Source organism: Mangifera indica, chromosome 18 (genome assembly GCF_011075055.1).
Source record: "Mangifera indica cultivar Alphonso chromosome 18, CATAS_Mindica_2.1, whole genome shotgun sequence".
NCBI classification, from domain to species: domain Eukaryota; kingdom Viridiplantae; phylum Streptophyta; class Magnoliopsida; order Sapindales; family Anacardiaceae; genus Mangifera; species Mangifera indica.
The window spans coordinates 7,210,787-7,226,341 of NC_058154.1; the positions used below are offsets into that span (position 1 = coordinate 7,210,787).

Consider the following 15,555-nt stretch of genomic DNA (forward strand, 5'->3'; position numbering starts at 1 on the left):
TAAAATTATCAAATCATATGATGACACTTAAGGGTTTAAACTGTAAAAGCAAAATGAACCATTTAAAAATTACGGTTTGGTTTATATTAAAAAAATTTTAAATTGTTTTTTTTAGTTTGGGTTACGGTTTGAGCAATTTTCAAATTAAACCAAATCATAAACCGTATTTTTTTAAAACACATGCATATAATTACGTTTGAAAAAAATTTTCAATAAGCAATTAGACGTATAACTTGTTTTTTCATATTTATTTTATTATTTTTTTTACATTTATATGGTATGTATTTTATATTTATTTTATATATTTATATTATGTTTTATAAAATTATAATTCAATTAGTTTTATTAAATTTTATACACACAAATATTAAAGAAATACCCTCACAAATAAGACTAATGAAAGTAGACCCTATTACATGACATGAAAGACTTGTAACATAAGATTTGCAACAAATTGCCTGACAGACAAGCCAAACGTTATGACTACAAACTTTCTTTCATGAAATGTGATTTGAGGCATGATAGGAATTTGCATGCCTCAATAGGAAAGAGATCACTTTATACACACACACACACACACATATTAAAGAAATACCCTCACAAATAAGACTAATGAAAAATATACCCTTATTACATGACATGAAAGACTTGTAACATATGACTTGCAACAAATCACATGACGAACAAGCCGAGCATTGTGACTGCAAACCTTCTTTCACGGAATGTGATCTGGGGCACTATAGGAGTTTGCATGCCTTAGTAGGAAAGAGATCATCGAGGTTTACCACAAGATCAACTTTTCTTGTTGCCATGGGATCAACCTGTAAACAAGGCAAATCTTTTCCCTATTCTACGAAATCTTTTGTTATTTTTTTTGCTCTTGCAATTCTCAAATAGGCTCTTTTTGGTTCAAGAAGAAAGAATCCATTGCTCTTAGGCATCTTGTCGAATAAGTTGTGAGGGTGACATCTAGAAAGTTTTCTACCCAAAAAAATAAATGTTTCCAAGCTTAGTTCTCAAAGAGTGTGCCTTTAGATCGAGAAGGTTTACACACACACATACACACATATATATGTATGTATGTATGTATGTATGTGTGTATATATAAATGAATGATTTTAAAAAGTTCAAACTATGATAGTCGAATCGTGTATTGTGTCATATATCGAAAACTTAATTTTTTATTGTATTGTATGATACCCTTTTTAAAATATAAAATAATAACACATTAATAAAATAATAAAAAGTTATAATTGACATGTTATTATTTTAAAAATATCATAAATACCCTTAACATTTTAAAATTTTTTATATACACCTTTGCTGCACCATTATTTTTTATAAAAAAAATGTATCGATTCATATTGGTAATATGTGTTGTATCGTATGATACATTTATTGTATTATATTAATTTAATATATTTTATTATATGTATTATTTTTTACCTATATTGTAACGTATTGTATGATATGTATCTTGTATTGCAAGATACTAATAGCTATGGTTTAAACTACAATCTAGACTGGACCAAACTGTATTTTTTAATTTGGTTTGATTGAGTTTGAAACCTAAACTGGCTTGATTTGGTTTATAAATTTTTTAAACCGTTTTTTTATTTTTGGTTTGAAAAACTTTCAAACTGCATCAAACCGAACTGTGTATACTCTTAATGACACTTTATTTGTGTACGTAATTATATATACACATAATTTTATTGTTAAACTATTTATTTGTGCCCATAATTAATTAATTTTCTGACTATTTTCTTAATATTAGTAAATATTTGTTATTTGATTTTGCCAATCAATTTTTCAATATATTAGTACTCAAACAATGACATTTTAAATATTTAAGGTGAATAATGAGGATAGAAATGGAATAGTTCCATGCCAACTCACCTCTTTTGGTCTATTGAACTATTATATTGATTTTTAGTGTGATGGAATTCAAAGATAAATATGTGCCAAATTTAGAAATTTCATGTACTACATCCCCTTGAAACGGTATTCACCAAAACTGTTTACTGAATGTGCCCTTTCAGAAGTAGTCCAAGCCTCTGAATATGTGCTTAGCCCTATCATTAAAACCCAGCAAACATTGGGCTAACATCTAGTCCTTGGGCTAATATTATACTGTGGAAGAAATAAGGTCCAAGAGTACTACACTGCAAAGTTGATTGTTTCAGTACAGGTCCATTTATAAATAACTTACACGAATGTAACCCAAGTCCTATTTTTTTCCTGCAATGTGCCCTCAAGACTTAGCCACCAATTTTTATGTTTTGCTGCAGGGTGATATGCTTCGTTAGGCTGCCACTTACTTGGTCATTCATTTCCAAGGGACAAACAGAAACCGGAGATTGAAATGACGAAATGTGCAAGTCTAGCCACAACTTATGGTCTGCCTACTGGTAGACTTCTGAAGAAGTTATCAGTAGTATCTGGAAGTCGTTTCTTCTCCACACAGTATGAGGAACCAGAGTTGAAGGATCTAATGGAATACATGGATTCTCTTAAAAACTATGAAAAATCTGGTGTGCCCAAGGGTGCTGGTACAGATTCAGAGGATGGATTTGATTTGGGTCGAATGAGTCGCCTCATGGACAGGCTTGGTAATCCTCTCTCTAAGTTCAAGGTTTGTGCTTTTCTTGAGTGCTCTATTTTTTAAGTTAATTTCAGTTTTGACTATATCTTTACAAGTATTATTAAAATGAGAGCATTACAGGCCGTTCATATTGCTGGGACCAAGGGAAAAGGATCTACAGCTGCATTTCTCTCAAATATCTTGCGCGCAGAAGGGTATTCTGTTGGTTGTTATACTAGGTATGAAAAAGTTATTCCTAGTAAGGTGGTATTAGATGGGTGATATTACTTGTCTAGGTATCATGCCTAGTTATTTATGCTTAGTAATTGTTATACGGTCAAACTATACTCCCCAAGCCAACTCTCGTAGATGACTACACATGGCGACTACCGACAAACAACTAGCAGATAGCACATAGATATGAACAGCGAGTAGGAGATTTGCAGATAAGAGTAGATCAGAAAAACTGAGACAAAGCAATTACAATTGTTCTATATACACTTCGATTAACTCGATAGCAACATTGTGGACATAGGTTGTTAGAGCTTTTTTGACCAAACCACGTAAAAATGATCTGTTTCTTTATATATTCTGACTTTCTATATTCTGTCTCCTGATCTCACTAATTCAGTGTACTTTTCATTGGTGCAAAGTTGCACACCAACAGTAATCAGGCGTTGTCTGTTATTAAAATAATATTGTGTATCATCCATATTTTGTCACAAAATTTTTGTTGAATGTTACTAATATAAAATTGCTGGTGGGTTGATGATATTGTGAATTTGAATAACTTGTTAGTGCTTGTAATGTCTCTGGGCTCCTGTAATAGTGACTCATTTACTATGCTAAGAGAAAGAAGGTTTGTTTGTGTAGCTTTTTGATGTCAAGGATGTTTTTGTGTAAGCAGCCCACATATGATGACAATCAGGGAACGTATGTCAGTTGGAAGATCGGGACATCCTGTTTCTGCAAAGTCTTTGAATTGTCTTTTTCAAAGGATTAAGCATGTTCTTGAAAAGGCTGTGCAAATTGAAAATCATTCTCTCTCACATTTTGAGGTTTTAGATCGTGTATTGGATAGTAGTTTTTTTGTTATGGTTCAGAGTTCAAAAGCTAACTTTGAAAAATTTCAGGTTCTTACTGCTATGGCGTTCACTCTATTTGCGCAAGAAAATGTTGATATTGCAGTTATTGAGGTTATTGTTTTGTTCCAATTAATATAAGTAATTAACTCTGTTGATGAGACTGTGCTCATCCAGTTAATTATATGCAAGTGTCTTTACCATACTACTGAAAGGGGGCATGCTCATGAGAAGACTGTTTATTTTTAAAATAGCAGGCTGGATTGGGGGGTGTCCGTGATGCAACGAACATTATTAGTGATTCTATGCTTGCTGTGTCAATTATAACAACTATCGGTGAGGAACATATGGCAGCACTAGGTGGTTCTCTAGAAAGCATAGCTGTGGCGAAGTCGGGAATCATCAAACATGGTCGTCCGGTAGGGTGATTCTCTCTTCACATATTTCACATGATCTATGAAGAATACATTAACTGCACAGGAAAAATTCTGCATCCTAGTTTTCAATTTTCTAGTTTCTTCTTTTTCAGTAATCTCATACCCTTTGTTATGGGATATGAATGCTGAAAACTTTTGGTGAGATATAAATGGTCCACTTGATAATGTTCATAAGTAAAATTTGTTTCACTACTTTTAATGGTGGTATTGAACAATGTTTTTTGATGGTTATATAACTTAAAGTGGCATGTCCAGTTGTTACTGTCCTTGATTCTTCACAGGTTTTTCTTTTTTCTTTTGTTATATAAAATGTTCATCTCTTCAAAAGTCCATGTTTTCCTGATTTCCTTCAAGCTATTTATCTAATGATTCTCATTCTTGCCGTTTGAATTCATAAAGACTAGAACAGATGCAGAATCTATATTCAGAAGCCTGTCAAGAATTATAGCTTATCTGCTGTCAATTTTTTATTGATGCTGCTTTCATATAATAATATATTTCATTAACTGATTAAATATTTGTTTATATATTTAGTTTTCAGTGTGCTGTGAAATACTGTAAAATAGTGTTTGACATGAACAGGCTGGAAAGTGCTACATGAATTAGCCAATGTGTTTACATTGAGTCGACAATGGCATGACTATGACATGATCTAACAATGCCTGCTTGTATCTAGTAATGAATTCTGTTCGCTAAATAATTTGACTCCTTAATTATGTGACAATGTAGTTGTGCTTCCATATTACAACACTCTTGAAATTAGTACAATATTCTCCCTCATTTTTATTTGTGACGAAAAGTTGATGCTATAAATTGGTTTAAACTTACAGTTGGTTTTGGGAGGGCCATTTCTACCACACATTGAGCACATTCTTCGTGATAAAGCATCGTCAATGTGTTCACTGGTAGTATCAGCTACTGATGGTGGAATCAGAGCTACCGTAAAGGGACTGAGTTTTAATGATAAACCTTGTCAATCTTGTGACATAATAATACAAACTGAGAGAGACTTCCAACTTGTATTCTCTTGAAGCCTTACACTTTTGGAATATAGTAAAGTTTTTTTTTTCTTTTTTTTTTTTTTAATTTACTAATGTTTAGCATTAATTTTCAATGCTTAATGTGTATATATGTTTTAACTTTAATTATTATAATATATCTCCATGCAGTCCCTTGAATTATTTGATGTGTCTCTCTGCATGCTTGGAAGTCACCAACTTCAGAATGCTTTGACTGCAGCATGTGCAGCACTCTGCCTTCGCAATCAAGGTGGGTAATAAATGTTGTTCATGCCATATGGTCTGTTTATTTCACTAGGGAACAATCCTGTAGAATGGAGACTTCCCTTTCAATAGATGAATAGTTCTGCCAATACTTAGATATGTAGGTTGCACTGTTAAGATTATGGTTAACCAAAGCTTATCTCTGTTCTCTGGCACATAGGATGCCTTCGGAATTATGCACTGCTATTACTGAGTTACGGTTAAAAGAATTCATAATTTGGAAATCCAAAAACATTTCTGTGCAATATAATATAAGCTTTCAAATAGTTTCACCTAATCATTTTCGTCCTATGCTTTTCTCCTAAACTACATTGAATTACACATTTATGGGTTGTGCTCTTTTCCAAGTCCTTTCATTGACACTTTTAATTGGGAATTAACCTATAAGAATCATTAGCCGGAAGTGAGGCAAGCCTGAGATAATGGTGAAATTAATTTGTTTAAAATAAGGCTTTGTTGAGTCATGTTTTGTTAATTATTGAGTCCCTTAGATGACTGCATAGTTTCTGCTGATACTCTATTGCTATCTCAGGATGGAAAATTTCAGACAAATCTATCAGGGCTGGTTTAGAGGGTACATGCTTGGTTGGACGAAGCCAGTTCCTTACATCCAAGGAAGTCGAGGCCTTAGGAATGCCTGGAGCAACAATACTTCTAGATGGAGGTGATCTTTACACTCTTATTGTTAGTACACTTTAATCCTTTTCTGAGGTCCAATTAGATACTGTCCATAAGAATGCTTACTCATCTGTTGTGTGGAGTTCAAATTTCTTTTGATTATTGCATGCTAGATTGTGTTAGGAACCCAGCTTTTATTCAACTAAAACACAAAATCAAAACACAAAAAACATAATAACTAAAATATTTCATTACTAAAAACATTACAAGATAAACCGAACAATTCGAGGAGTTCGGGACCTCCCATTTTCCGGCCATTCGAGGCGCCGGAGACCTCCCATTTTCCGGCCATTCGAGACGTCGGAGACCTCCCTAAATCAGTCAAAGGTGGCTGCCCTCAAACCCAAACCCTAATATTTTTCTTCCCTTCTTCTCTATTAAAACTCAAACATATATTTATAAAAGAAATGAGCCATTGGATTGGGGACAAGTGTCCTAATCCTAACATTTCCCCCTCCTTCAAAATCATTTTGTCCTCAAAATGAGTTTTTTATTTTTATTTTTTTAAATTTTCCTTTTCTGTTTTTTTTTTTTTTTCAGTTGTCTATTCCTATCCAAGCAGTTTTCCGCTCACTGTTTTTACTTTTTAAATTTTTTTTTTTTTAATACAGCTGTCTTTTTTTTTTTTAATATATATATATTTTTCTCTCTCCTCTGCTTCTTCACTTTTCTTTTCTTCTTTTCAACGCCCAATTCTCTTCTTTTTCTCTTCCCAATAAACCTACCCACTGCCTCCACCTTTTTTCTATTTCTTTATTTTTTTATTTCTCTCTCCTTTCTCTTTCCTTCTTCTTTCCTTCTCCTTGTCTTTTCTTTTCTTCTTTCTTCTCCTTCGTTCTTGTTTCTTCTTCCTTCTGTCTTCTGTTTTTTTTTTTTTTTTCTTTTCCGCTTCCGTCGGCGTTTCATTTTCTTCTTCTTCTATTTTGGTTTTCCTCTTCTTTTCATTTTGCGCTTTCGAACTCATTTCTTCCTGTGATGATTTTTCTTCAAGTCAGCCTCCTCCATGAACATTTTCCGGCGACTCATCACTTTTCCGACCATCATCTATCTTCTCCGTTGGATCGAACGCGCTCTGATATCATTTGTTAGGAACCTAGCTTTTATTCAACTAAAACACAAAATCAAAACACAAAAAATATAATAACTAAAATACTTCATTACTAAAAACATTACAAGATAAACCGAACAATTCGAGGAGTTCGGGACCTCCCATTTTCCGGTCATTCGAGGCGTCGGAGACCTCCCATTTTCCGGCCATTCGAGGCGTCGGAGACCTCCCTAAATCAGCCAAAGGTGGCTGCTCTCAAACCCAAACCCTAATATTTTTCTTCCCTTCTTCTCTATTAAAACTCAAACATATATTTATAAAAGAAATGAGCCATTGGATTGGGGACAAGTGTCCCAATCCTAACAGATTGAAATCAGAAAATCTTTGGCACAGTTCTCATATTTCTGGTTTCTCTTATAATGAATCATGATTGTTTCAACTTTCATGTTTTGCAGCACACACTAAAGATTCTGCTAAAGCTTTGGTGGACACAATAAAAATGACCTTTCCAGAGGCAAAACTGGCTATGGTGATAGCAATGGCTACTGACAAGGATCATTTAGCATTTGCAAGAGAATTTCTTTCAGGTATAGATCACAGATATTGCTGTCTAGTGTAGCATAATGGTAAAACATTAGAAGAAATGATGGGCTGTTGGATGGTATCGCTAAGTCCTGTAAAGAATGAAACTTGAATCTATTTATCTAATTTTCTAGTTAGTCAAATTAGAAAACTTTCCTTTACTATCCGCCATTTCTGGGATGGTGAGAGGGGTTTCAGATGTCTCTGTAGTTGGTACATAATCTAACAGTACTACTCTAGCTAGACTGCAGCAAAATCTGTTAATGATTACCTACACAAGCTAGCATTGTTTAGGAAAGGTGTAATTTAGATGGCATTGTTTTTCTCCAGGTGTAAAATTAGAGGCTGTTTTCCTAACGGAAGCTGATGTTGCTGGAGGCAAGACCCGAATAACTCCAGCTTCGATGTTAAGGGATTTTTGGATACAAGCTTCCCAAGAGTTGGGGATCAATATTGTTCATGATGGTATGGCAGAGTATAAAGAGTTGTTGGAGGATGGCGCAATTTATTCTCCAAAGGCATCTGAAAAAAGGACCTTAATTGTTGCTGAGAAATCATTAGCAGTTTGCATGAAGGTTGCAAATCAGATTCTTTTGAGAAAATCAGGTGGTATTCTTGTAATAACGGGATCTCTACATATTGTATCGGCAGTAATATCAACCCTTACTGAGTAAAGTTATTTTATCTCTTTTTGGCTCGAGTACTTTACTCTGTTAGTTGCATTAATCATGTTTACGGGGAATTTAACTTTTTTTTTTGGGAAATTATATTAAATGGCCAAAATTAAGGGGGTCTAAGCGAAATTGTTTAAAACAATTAGGTTTAAGCAAAAATGTCTTATTTTTGTGAAATGACCAAATTGCTCCTATATATAAACAAAGAAATTTTCTTATTTCCCACGGTATTCTTCCACGGTTCCACTGTACAAATTTAAAGATTTTTTGCGTTCCCACGATTATCCCATGGGCGAAAAGATTTTTGTGTTCTCCGGTGATCGAAAATGGCAAAGAAGGTTAGTACATTCTTTCTACTCTTGTTTGAATCAAGTTATTATTCATATTATTGAGATTTGAGGAGATTTTGCAGTTTGAAACTTTAGGGTTTCGATTTTGAATAATGTTTAAAATATTTTGATTCTCAGTTGTTTTCGTTAAATTTCTTGAGGGGTTTTGTGTTATAGAGTATGTAGATTTGATTTGTGTTAAAATTGAAGGTCGAAATGATGAATTTTTGATCGAAAAATGGGTTCGAAGAGATCGGCGCTCCGACCGTGGGAATAGTGGATACCACGGTCAGGACGAACTCTCTCACGTTCAGGAGAGATTGACTGTGGGTTAGGGGGTGAAGTAGCGTTTTCAAACCGTTAGAGAGCTGGGGGAGAGTGATTTGTCCACGGGGGGTGTTTTGAAATTTGTCATGAGACAGTGGGCTAATGCCGTGAAAATCGTGGGTTGGGGGAATTTATTTTTTTGAAACTACAGGGGGCACTAAAAGATTAGAAAATTACTGAGGGTGCAAGGGATAAATATTGGACATGTTTGTAGTAGAAATTTTTTTGAGGGGGTAAATTGAAAATTTTCATATCTAGGGTTTCTTGACGTGTAGTTTTCGAATTTTATATCCGTTTTTTTTGTTTCAGAGTTTTTTGATATATAGTTTTCGAATTTGACATTCAATTTTTTGATTTTTCGATTTTTGTGCTTTTTGACACATTTTATGATATAATGATGTAATTTCAACATAATATTTCGGTTTTTTTGTTTATAGGATATATCGATTCGTATTTTTGAATTTCAGTTTCGTTTTTTCGAATTTCGTTGTTTTATGATATATCGATTTGTATTTTCCAGATTTCTAAACAATTTTTCGATTGTTGACTTTCTAACTTATTTTAACTTATAGAGTTCGAATTTCAATTCTGTTTTTTCGATTTTTGCCATTTTAGGATAAATCGATTTTTTTTTTCAAATTTTCTAACGATTTTTCGATTATTGACATTCTATGGTATTTCAACGTATAGAATTCGAATTTCAGTTTCGTTTTTTTGAATTTCGTCATTTTATGATATATTGACTTGTATTTTCCAGATTTCTGAATGATTTTTTGATTATTGACATTCTAGGGTATTTCAATGTTTAAAATTTGAATTTCAGTTTCGTTTCTTCGAATTTCACCTTTTTATAATATATTGACTTGTATTTTTCAGATTTTCGAATGATTTTTCGATTGTTGACATTCTAGGGTATTTCAACGTTTAGAATTCAAATTTCAGTTTCGTTTCTTCGAATTTCACAGTTTTATGATAAATTGGCTCGTATTTTTCAGATTCTCGAATGATTTTTCGATTGTTAACATTCTAGGATCTTTCAATGTTTAGAATTTGAATTTCAGTTCTAAGGTATTTCAACGTATTTCAACGATTTTTCCAGATTTTCAAATTCGAAAATCTGTATTTTCCAAATTTCTGAACAATTTTTTATTGTTGGCATTTTAGGGTATTTCAACGTTTAGAATTTGAATTTCAGTTTCGTTTATTTGAATTTCACCGTTTTAGTATATATCGACTCATATTTTTCAGATTTTTGAATGATTTTTTGATTGTTAATATTTTAGGGTATTTCAACGTTTAGATTTCGAATTTCAGGTTAATTTTTTTGAATTTCACAATTTTAGGATATATTGACTCGTATTTTTTAGATTTCTGAACGATTTTTCGATTATTGACATTCTAGGGTATTTCAACGTATAGAATTTGAATTTCAGATCTGTTTTTTTTATTTTTGCCCTTTTAGTGTATATCGACTCGTATTTTTAGATTTTCGATTGATTTTTTTATTGTTAATATTCTAAGGTATTTCAATATATAGAATTCAAATTTCAGTTATGTTTTTTCAAATTTCAATGTTTTAGGATATATCGACATGTATTTTCTAGATTTTTGATCGATTTTTTGATTGTTGACATTCAAATGTATTTCAACGTTTAGAATTCAAATTTCAGTTTCCTTTTTTTGAATTTCATTGTTTTAAGATATATCGATTCGTATTTTTCATATTTCTAAACGATTTTTTGATTATTGACATTCTAGGGTATTTCAACGCATAGAATTCGAATTTTAGTTCTGTTTATTTATGTTCACTGTTTTAAGATAATGAAATCCTATTTTTAAAATTTTAAAATTTCTTTTTTTATTGTTTTCTATTTTTTAATCTTTCTAGGTTTTTTTTTTTCATTACTACATTTGTTTACATATTTGTTTTTTATGAATGTCTTACAAATTTTTAAAATTTTTGCAAGAGATTTCTCGTAAAAGAAGACATGTTTAAGACAAGCTACGCATCCTCGATGAGTCCAGACACTTTCGGGTATAGGTTATATGTCGTGCATAATGCACTGCATTATCTAGGATTACTTCTACACTGACCCTGGATTAGCTCCGACTGTTTGAGAGGTCATGTTTCGGTAATCTCCATCGTATACCCAAAATCAAATTTTTTATGATATTGGTTCATGCATTTCTCTTACGACAGCTTCACTGGCTGTCCGTCAGAGACGAGTTATGGTTTAGGGTTAATGAGGTTGACGTGAGATTCAACCCGTTTGAGTTTGCTTTGGTGACAGGGCTTTCATTTAGCCGACTCACTACTATTTCATCATATATTCCCCGTTTCTCCAGACATAAGATCAAAGATACATACTTTTGAGATTGTCCGAAGGTGCAGTACCATGACATTGAGCGTGTTTTTTTGGCTAGACCATGAGGGGAATAACGACATTGACGCCATCAAGATGACCTTGCTGTACTTTCTTCATATGGTACTGTTAAGGAATGATCGACAGAAGAAAATATCTGCAGAGTACTTACAGTTGGTTGATCATCTGGACGGGTTTAATTCCTACCCTTGGGGCATTGTTGTGTGGTAGATGACGTATGAGTCTATGTCACTGGCGAGTGATAGAGTCTACTCTGAACAGATGCTTGAAATGCGTAAATATGATCTATACGGATTTCTTTTCGCATTTCAAGTAAGTTTTAGTTTATTGATTAGCCAAACGACTATTTCCAGCCAAAGTATGCGTTTTTGTCAAGTTTCCCCCCATTAACTTTGATAATATTATTTACCCACCCGTGGCAAGTTAAAATTAACGATTTCAAGGGTAAAATTGTCATTTTGTATGTATTATTAAAAATAAACTTAAATTTGATTTTATTTTCCCCCACAAACCCTAAAAACTAACAATTTCCCCCAACCTAAGTTTTAAAAAACTGTATTTTCCCCCCTAAGGTTTTCAATTTTCTAAGTTAGTTTTTCGACGTCGTTTCTTCCTCTCCGGTGACCTCCAAGCCACTCCTCTTCCTCTCCGGCCCGACCTCCTTCTGACGGTTGTCCTAGAAACTGTCGTCGATGAAGATGAATCGTCTTTGTCCAGAGAAGAAGACAAGGTCTTTGTCGACGACGAAGACTCTTCGTCTTCATCTCGACGAAGATGACTCGACGACCGTGCCTAGTATAATCACCGGAAGGAGGTCACGCTGGAGAGAAAGAGAAGTCGCCTGGAGGTCATCGGAGAGAAAGAAACGACATCGAAAAACTAACTCTGAAAAATTGAAAACCCTAAGGGGGAAAACAATATTTTTTAAAACTTAGGTTGGGGAAAATTTTTAGTTTTTAAAATTTTATGGGGGAAAATGAGATAAATTTTTCAGGGTTAGGGTTCCGTTAAATTTAATAGCCCATGGGTGGATAAATGGTATTATCAAAATTAATAGGGGGAAACTTGACAAAAGTGCATACTTTGGGTGGGAAATAGTCGTTTGGCCTTATTGATTATACATATTAATTGACAAAAATACGAATTTATTTATTTTAATTGTTAATGGTTATATTGCAGTATTGGATATATGAGACGCTGAACACCTTATATGATTAGGTTGATATGATTAATATCCATGCGTCTCCACGAATGTTTAAGTGGCGTACACGGGACGTCCCTAGTTAGAGTCATATGGGCACTATTTTCATTGGTGATCCGGTATGTAACCGTTAATTAATCAATCGATTAATTCATTGAATATTGCAATTGTTTTGAGTTATATATCTTCATGATTAGGATGATGTCACATTCTTGCTTCATTCGTCATCAATTGAGAAGGGTCAAGCTTGGTATGCAGACATTTACGAGTACATCGGTTTGTCGGATGTTGATTCCTCCTTATCATCTTCCATGCCTCTCGTGACAGGAGACGAGACTTCTCCAGACTCAAGACATTCAGATATACCCGTCGAGACTCCTGGGATATTTGAGGAGCCTATTCAGCCTCCTATTATGGAGCAACCTTTATGTCCCCCTGTAGTTTAGAGCCCACAAACCATAGACCTTCCTAGAGTTGAGGATCGTACTACCCATCCTGTCACCGAGGAGTGTCCCCCATCAATATCACCTAGTATTTCCACATTAGATACTGCATTGGCATACTAGGATACTATGATTTTATGTGAGATTTCCTGTTTTCGTGACGATATATCTCCACAGATGACTCGATTACGCGACGATGTGTCCTCTCAGGTGGCTTGATTAGAGGATTGTCTGACTCATTTAGAGGATATCGTCACGCGTACATGTCCAGCCCCAGTCAGTCAGGTTGTAAAACCATATCTCATTTATTACTTATAAAAATTGTATTTTGTTATTATTCTGACAACCATAGAGTAGACAAGTGATAGAGCAGACTCTGACATATTTCATTGTGTTATCGCCACCTTGAATCCATTCTCCTTGGTAATGAACCGATGCATAATCATCTATTTTAATTATCAATCCTGCAATGACAAGTTTTTGAAAAAAATTATTCATTTATAACAAAAAATCTGTAATAATTTTGTAAAACAATCTTACAATTATTAATATAAAAAAACCCTTCATATTTTTCTAATATTTCATTTAACCCTTTGTAATTATTTAACAATTTATGTAACATCCTCGTATGTTATATGCGTACCTCAAACGCATCTATCTGTTCTTAACATTCTATTTAAAACGTTTTAACAATATTTAATATCAAAATACCCCATATATGTTTTTAATATTTCATTTAACCCCTATAATTATATAATATTTTATTTAATACCTTTGTATAATATCTTGTATCAAAATGTATCTATCTATTCTTAATATTTCATTAAAAACGTTCTTACAATGTTTAATATCAAAATACCCCCTATAATTACCTAACAATTTTTTAACAACCTTTTATTTTACTTGTATCAAAATGTATTTATCTATTTTTAACATTTCATTTAAAATATTCTTACAATGTTTAATATCAAAATACCTTCTATATTTTTTAACATTTCATTTAGCCCCTGTACTTATATAATATTTCATTTAATACCCTTGTATGTTTCCTATTATCAAAATACATCTATTCATTCTTAACATGTTTTTAAATCCTTCATATATTATGAAATATCAAAATACCCCCATGTTTTTCTTAACATTTTATTTAACCCCCTATAATTATCTAACCTTTCATTTAACACCATTTTATGTTCTCTTGTATCAAAAAAACATCTATCTATTCTTAACCAATTATTTAAATCCTTCATGTATTATGTAATATCAAAATACCCCATATAATTATCTAACATTGCATTTATCACCCTTGTATGTTGTCTTATATCAAAATACATCTATCTATTCCTAAAATTTCATTTATAATGCTCTTACAATGTTTAATATCAAAATGCCCCTCATATTTTTATAACTTTTTTTTTACCCCCCATAATTATCTAACACTTCATTTAACACTCTTGTATATTGTCTTGTATCAAAATATACCTATCTATTCTTAACATGTTATTTAAATCCTTTATATATTGTATAATATCAAAATACCCTTCATATTTCTCTAACATTGCATTTAACCCTTATATTATTATCTAATATTCAAGTACCCCCTTTAAATGACATATAAACTAGATTTAACAAATAAAATTAAGTTTTTAGGTTAAGATTCGTATAAATACCTTTTTTTTCATAAATAGCCTTTTTTAGATTTGAATTTAGAAATACGAAATTCTTCTATTCGAATGAACCCGTACTAATTGATATTGAGTAAAAATGAGAGTAAGAGTGAGTGTTTGAGTGATATGAGAAGTGTGTGTAATAAGAGTGAGTGAGAGGGTTTATATAGATGTGGTGAAGGGTAATTTTGGTATTTTAAAAAATATAGGGCATTTTTGCTTAATGGAGGGGTAATTTGGCCATTTAATATAATTTCCCTTTTTTTTCGTAATTCAGAGATTAAAAAAAAAAGAACTTGTTTTAGTATTCCACCGAAGAGAAGAGAACTACGAATGTACTGTATTTTGATGGATACTAGCCTGTCTATTGTCATCCACAACAGCGATAGTCACGAAAGTCGTGCCATCCCAATCCTATCAATTGAGTCTGAAAAATTCAAGTTCAGGTTTGGGTATAAATTTTGGGCTTGGGTCTCAAGTTTGCCGATGGGGGTTTTCATTACTTTTTTTTAATTCAAGGTTGTTTCAGTTAGAGGTGTACATAATTTAATTTAAACCATAAAATTGAATTGAATAATTCAAAAATTATGATTTAATTTCGTTTGGATTATAAAACGATTTGATTTATGTTACAAATTTTTCAAAAATGATTTACAGTTTGAGCGGTTTTCAAACCAAACCGTAAACCGATATATATATATATATATATATATATATATATATATATATATATATATATATATATATATTATATATATAATATTTCATTTTATAAAAATTTAAAACCCAATCTACACCAAACTTTCTTTCTAAACTTTATCTCCTCTGTCACAACA

The 15,555-nt window shown here is 32.5% G+C and overlaps 1 protein-coding gene across 2 annotated transcripts; it reads left to right on the forward strand.

Annotated features, from left to right (window-relative positions):
* Positions 1–2,248: 2,248 nt before the first annotated feature.
* LOC123201332 (dihydrofolate synthetase) lies at positions 2,249–8,397 on the forward strand. 2 transcript variants are annotated; one of them, XM_044616785.1, is made up of 10 exons: positions 2,249–2,635; positions 2,726–2,823; positions 3,492–3,642; positions 3,718–3,780; positions 3,921–4,085; positions 4,934–5,122; positions 5,273–5,372; positions 5,919–6,050; positions 7,568–7,699; positions 8,025–8,397. In XM_044616785.1, the coding sequence occupies exons 1-10, from the start codon at positions 2,366–2,368 to the stop codon at positions 8,366–8,368; spliced, it is 1,644 nt and encodes a 547-aa protein (XP_044472720.1). In that variant the 5' UTR covers positions 2,249–2,365; the 3' UTR covers positions 8,369–8,397. The 2 variants fall into 2 exon arrangements, with proteins under 2 accessions (XP_044472720.1, XP_044472721.1); XM_044616786.1 differs by having other exon boundaries at positions 3,924–4,085.
* Positions 8,398–15,555: the final 7,158 nt, after the last annotated feature.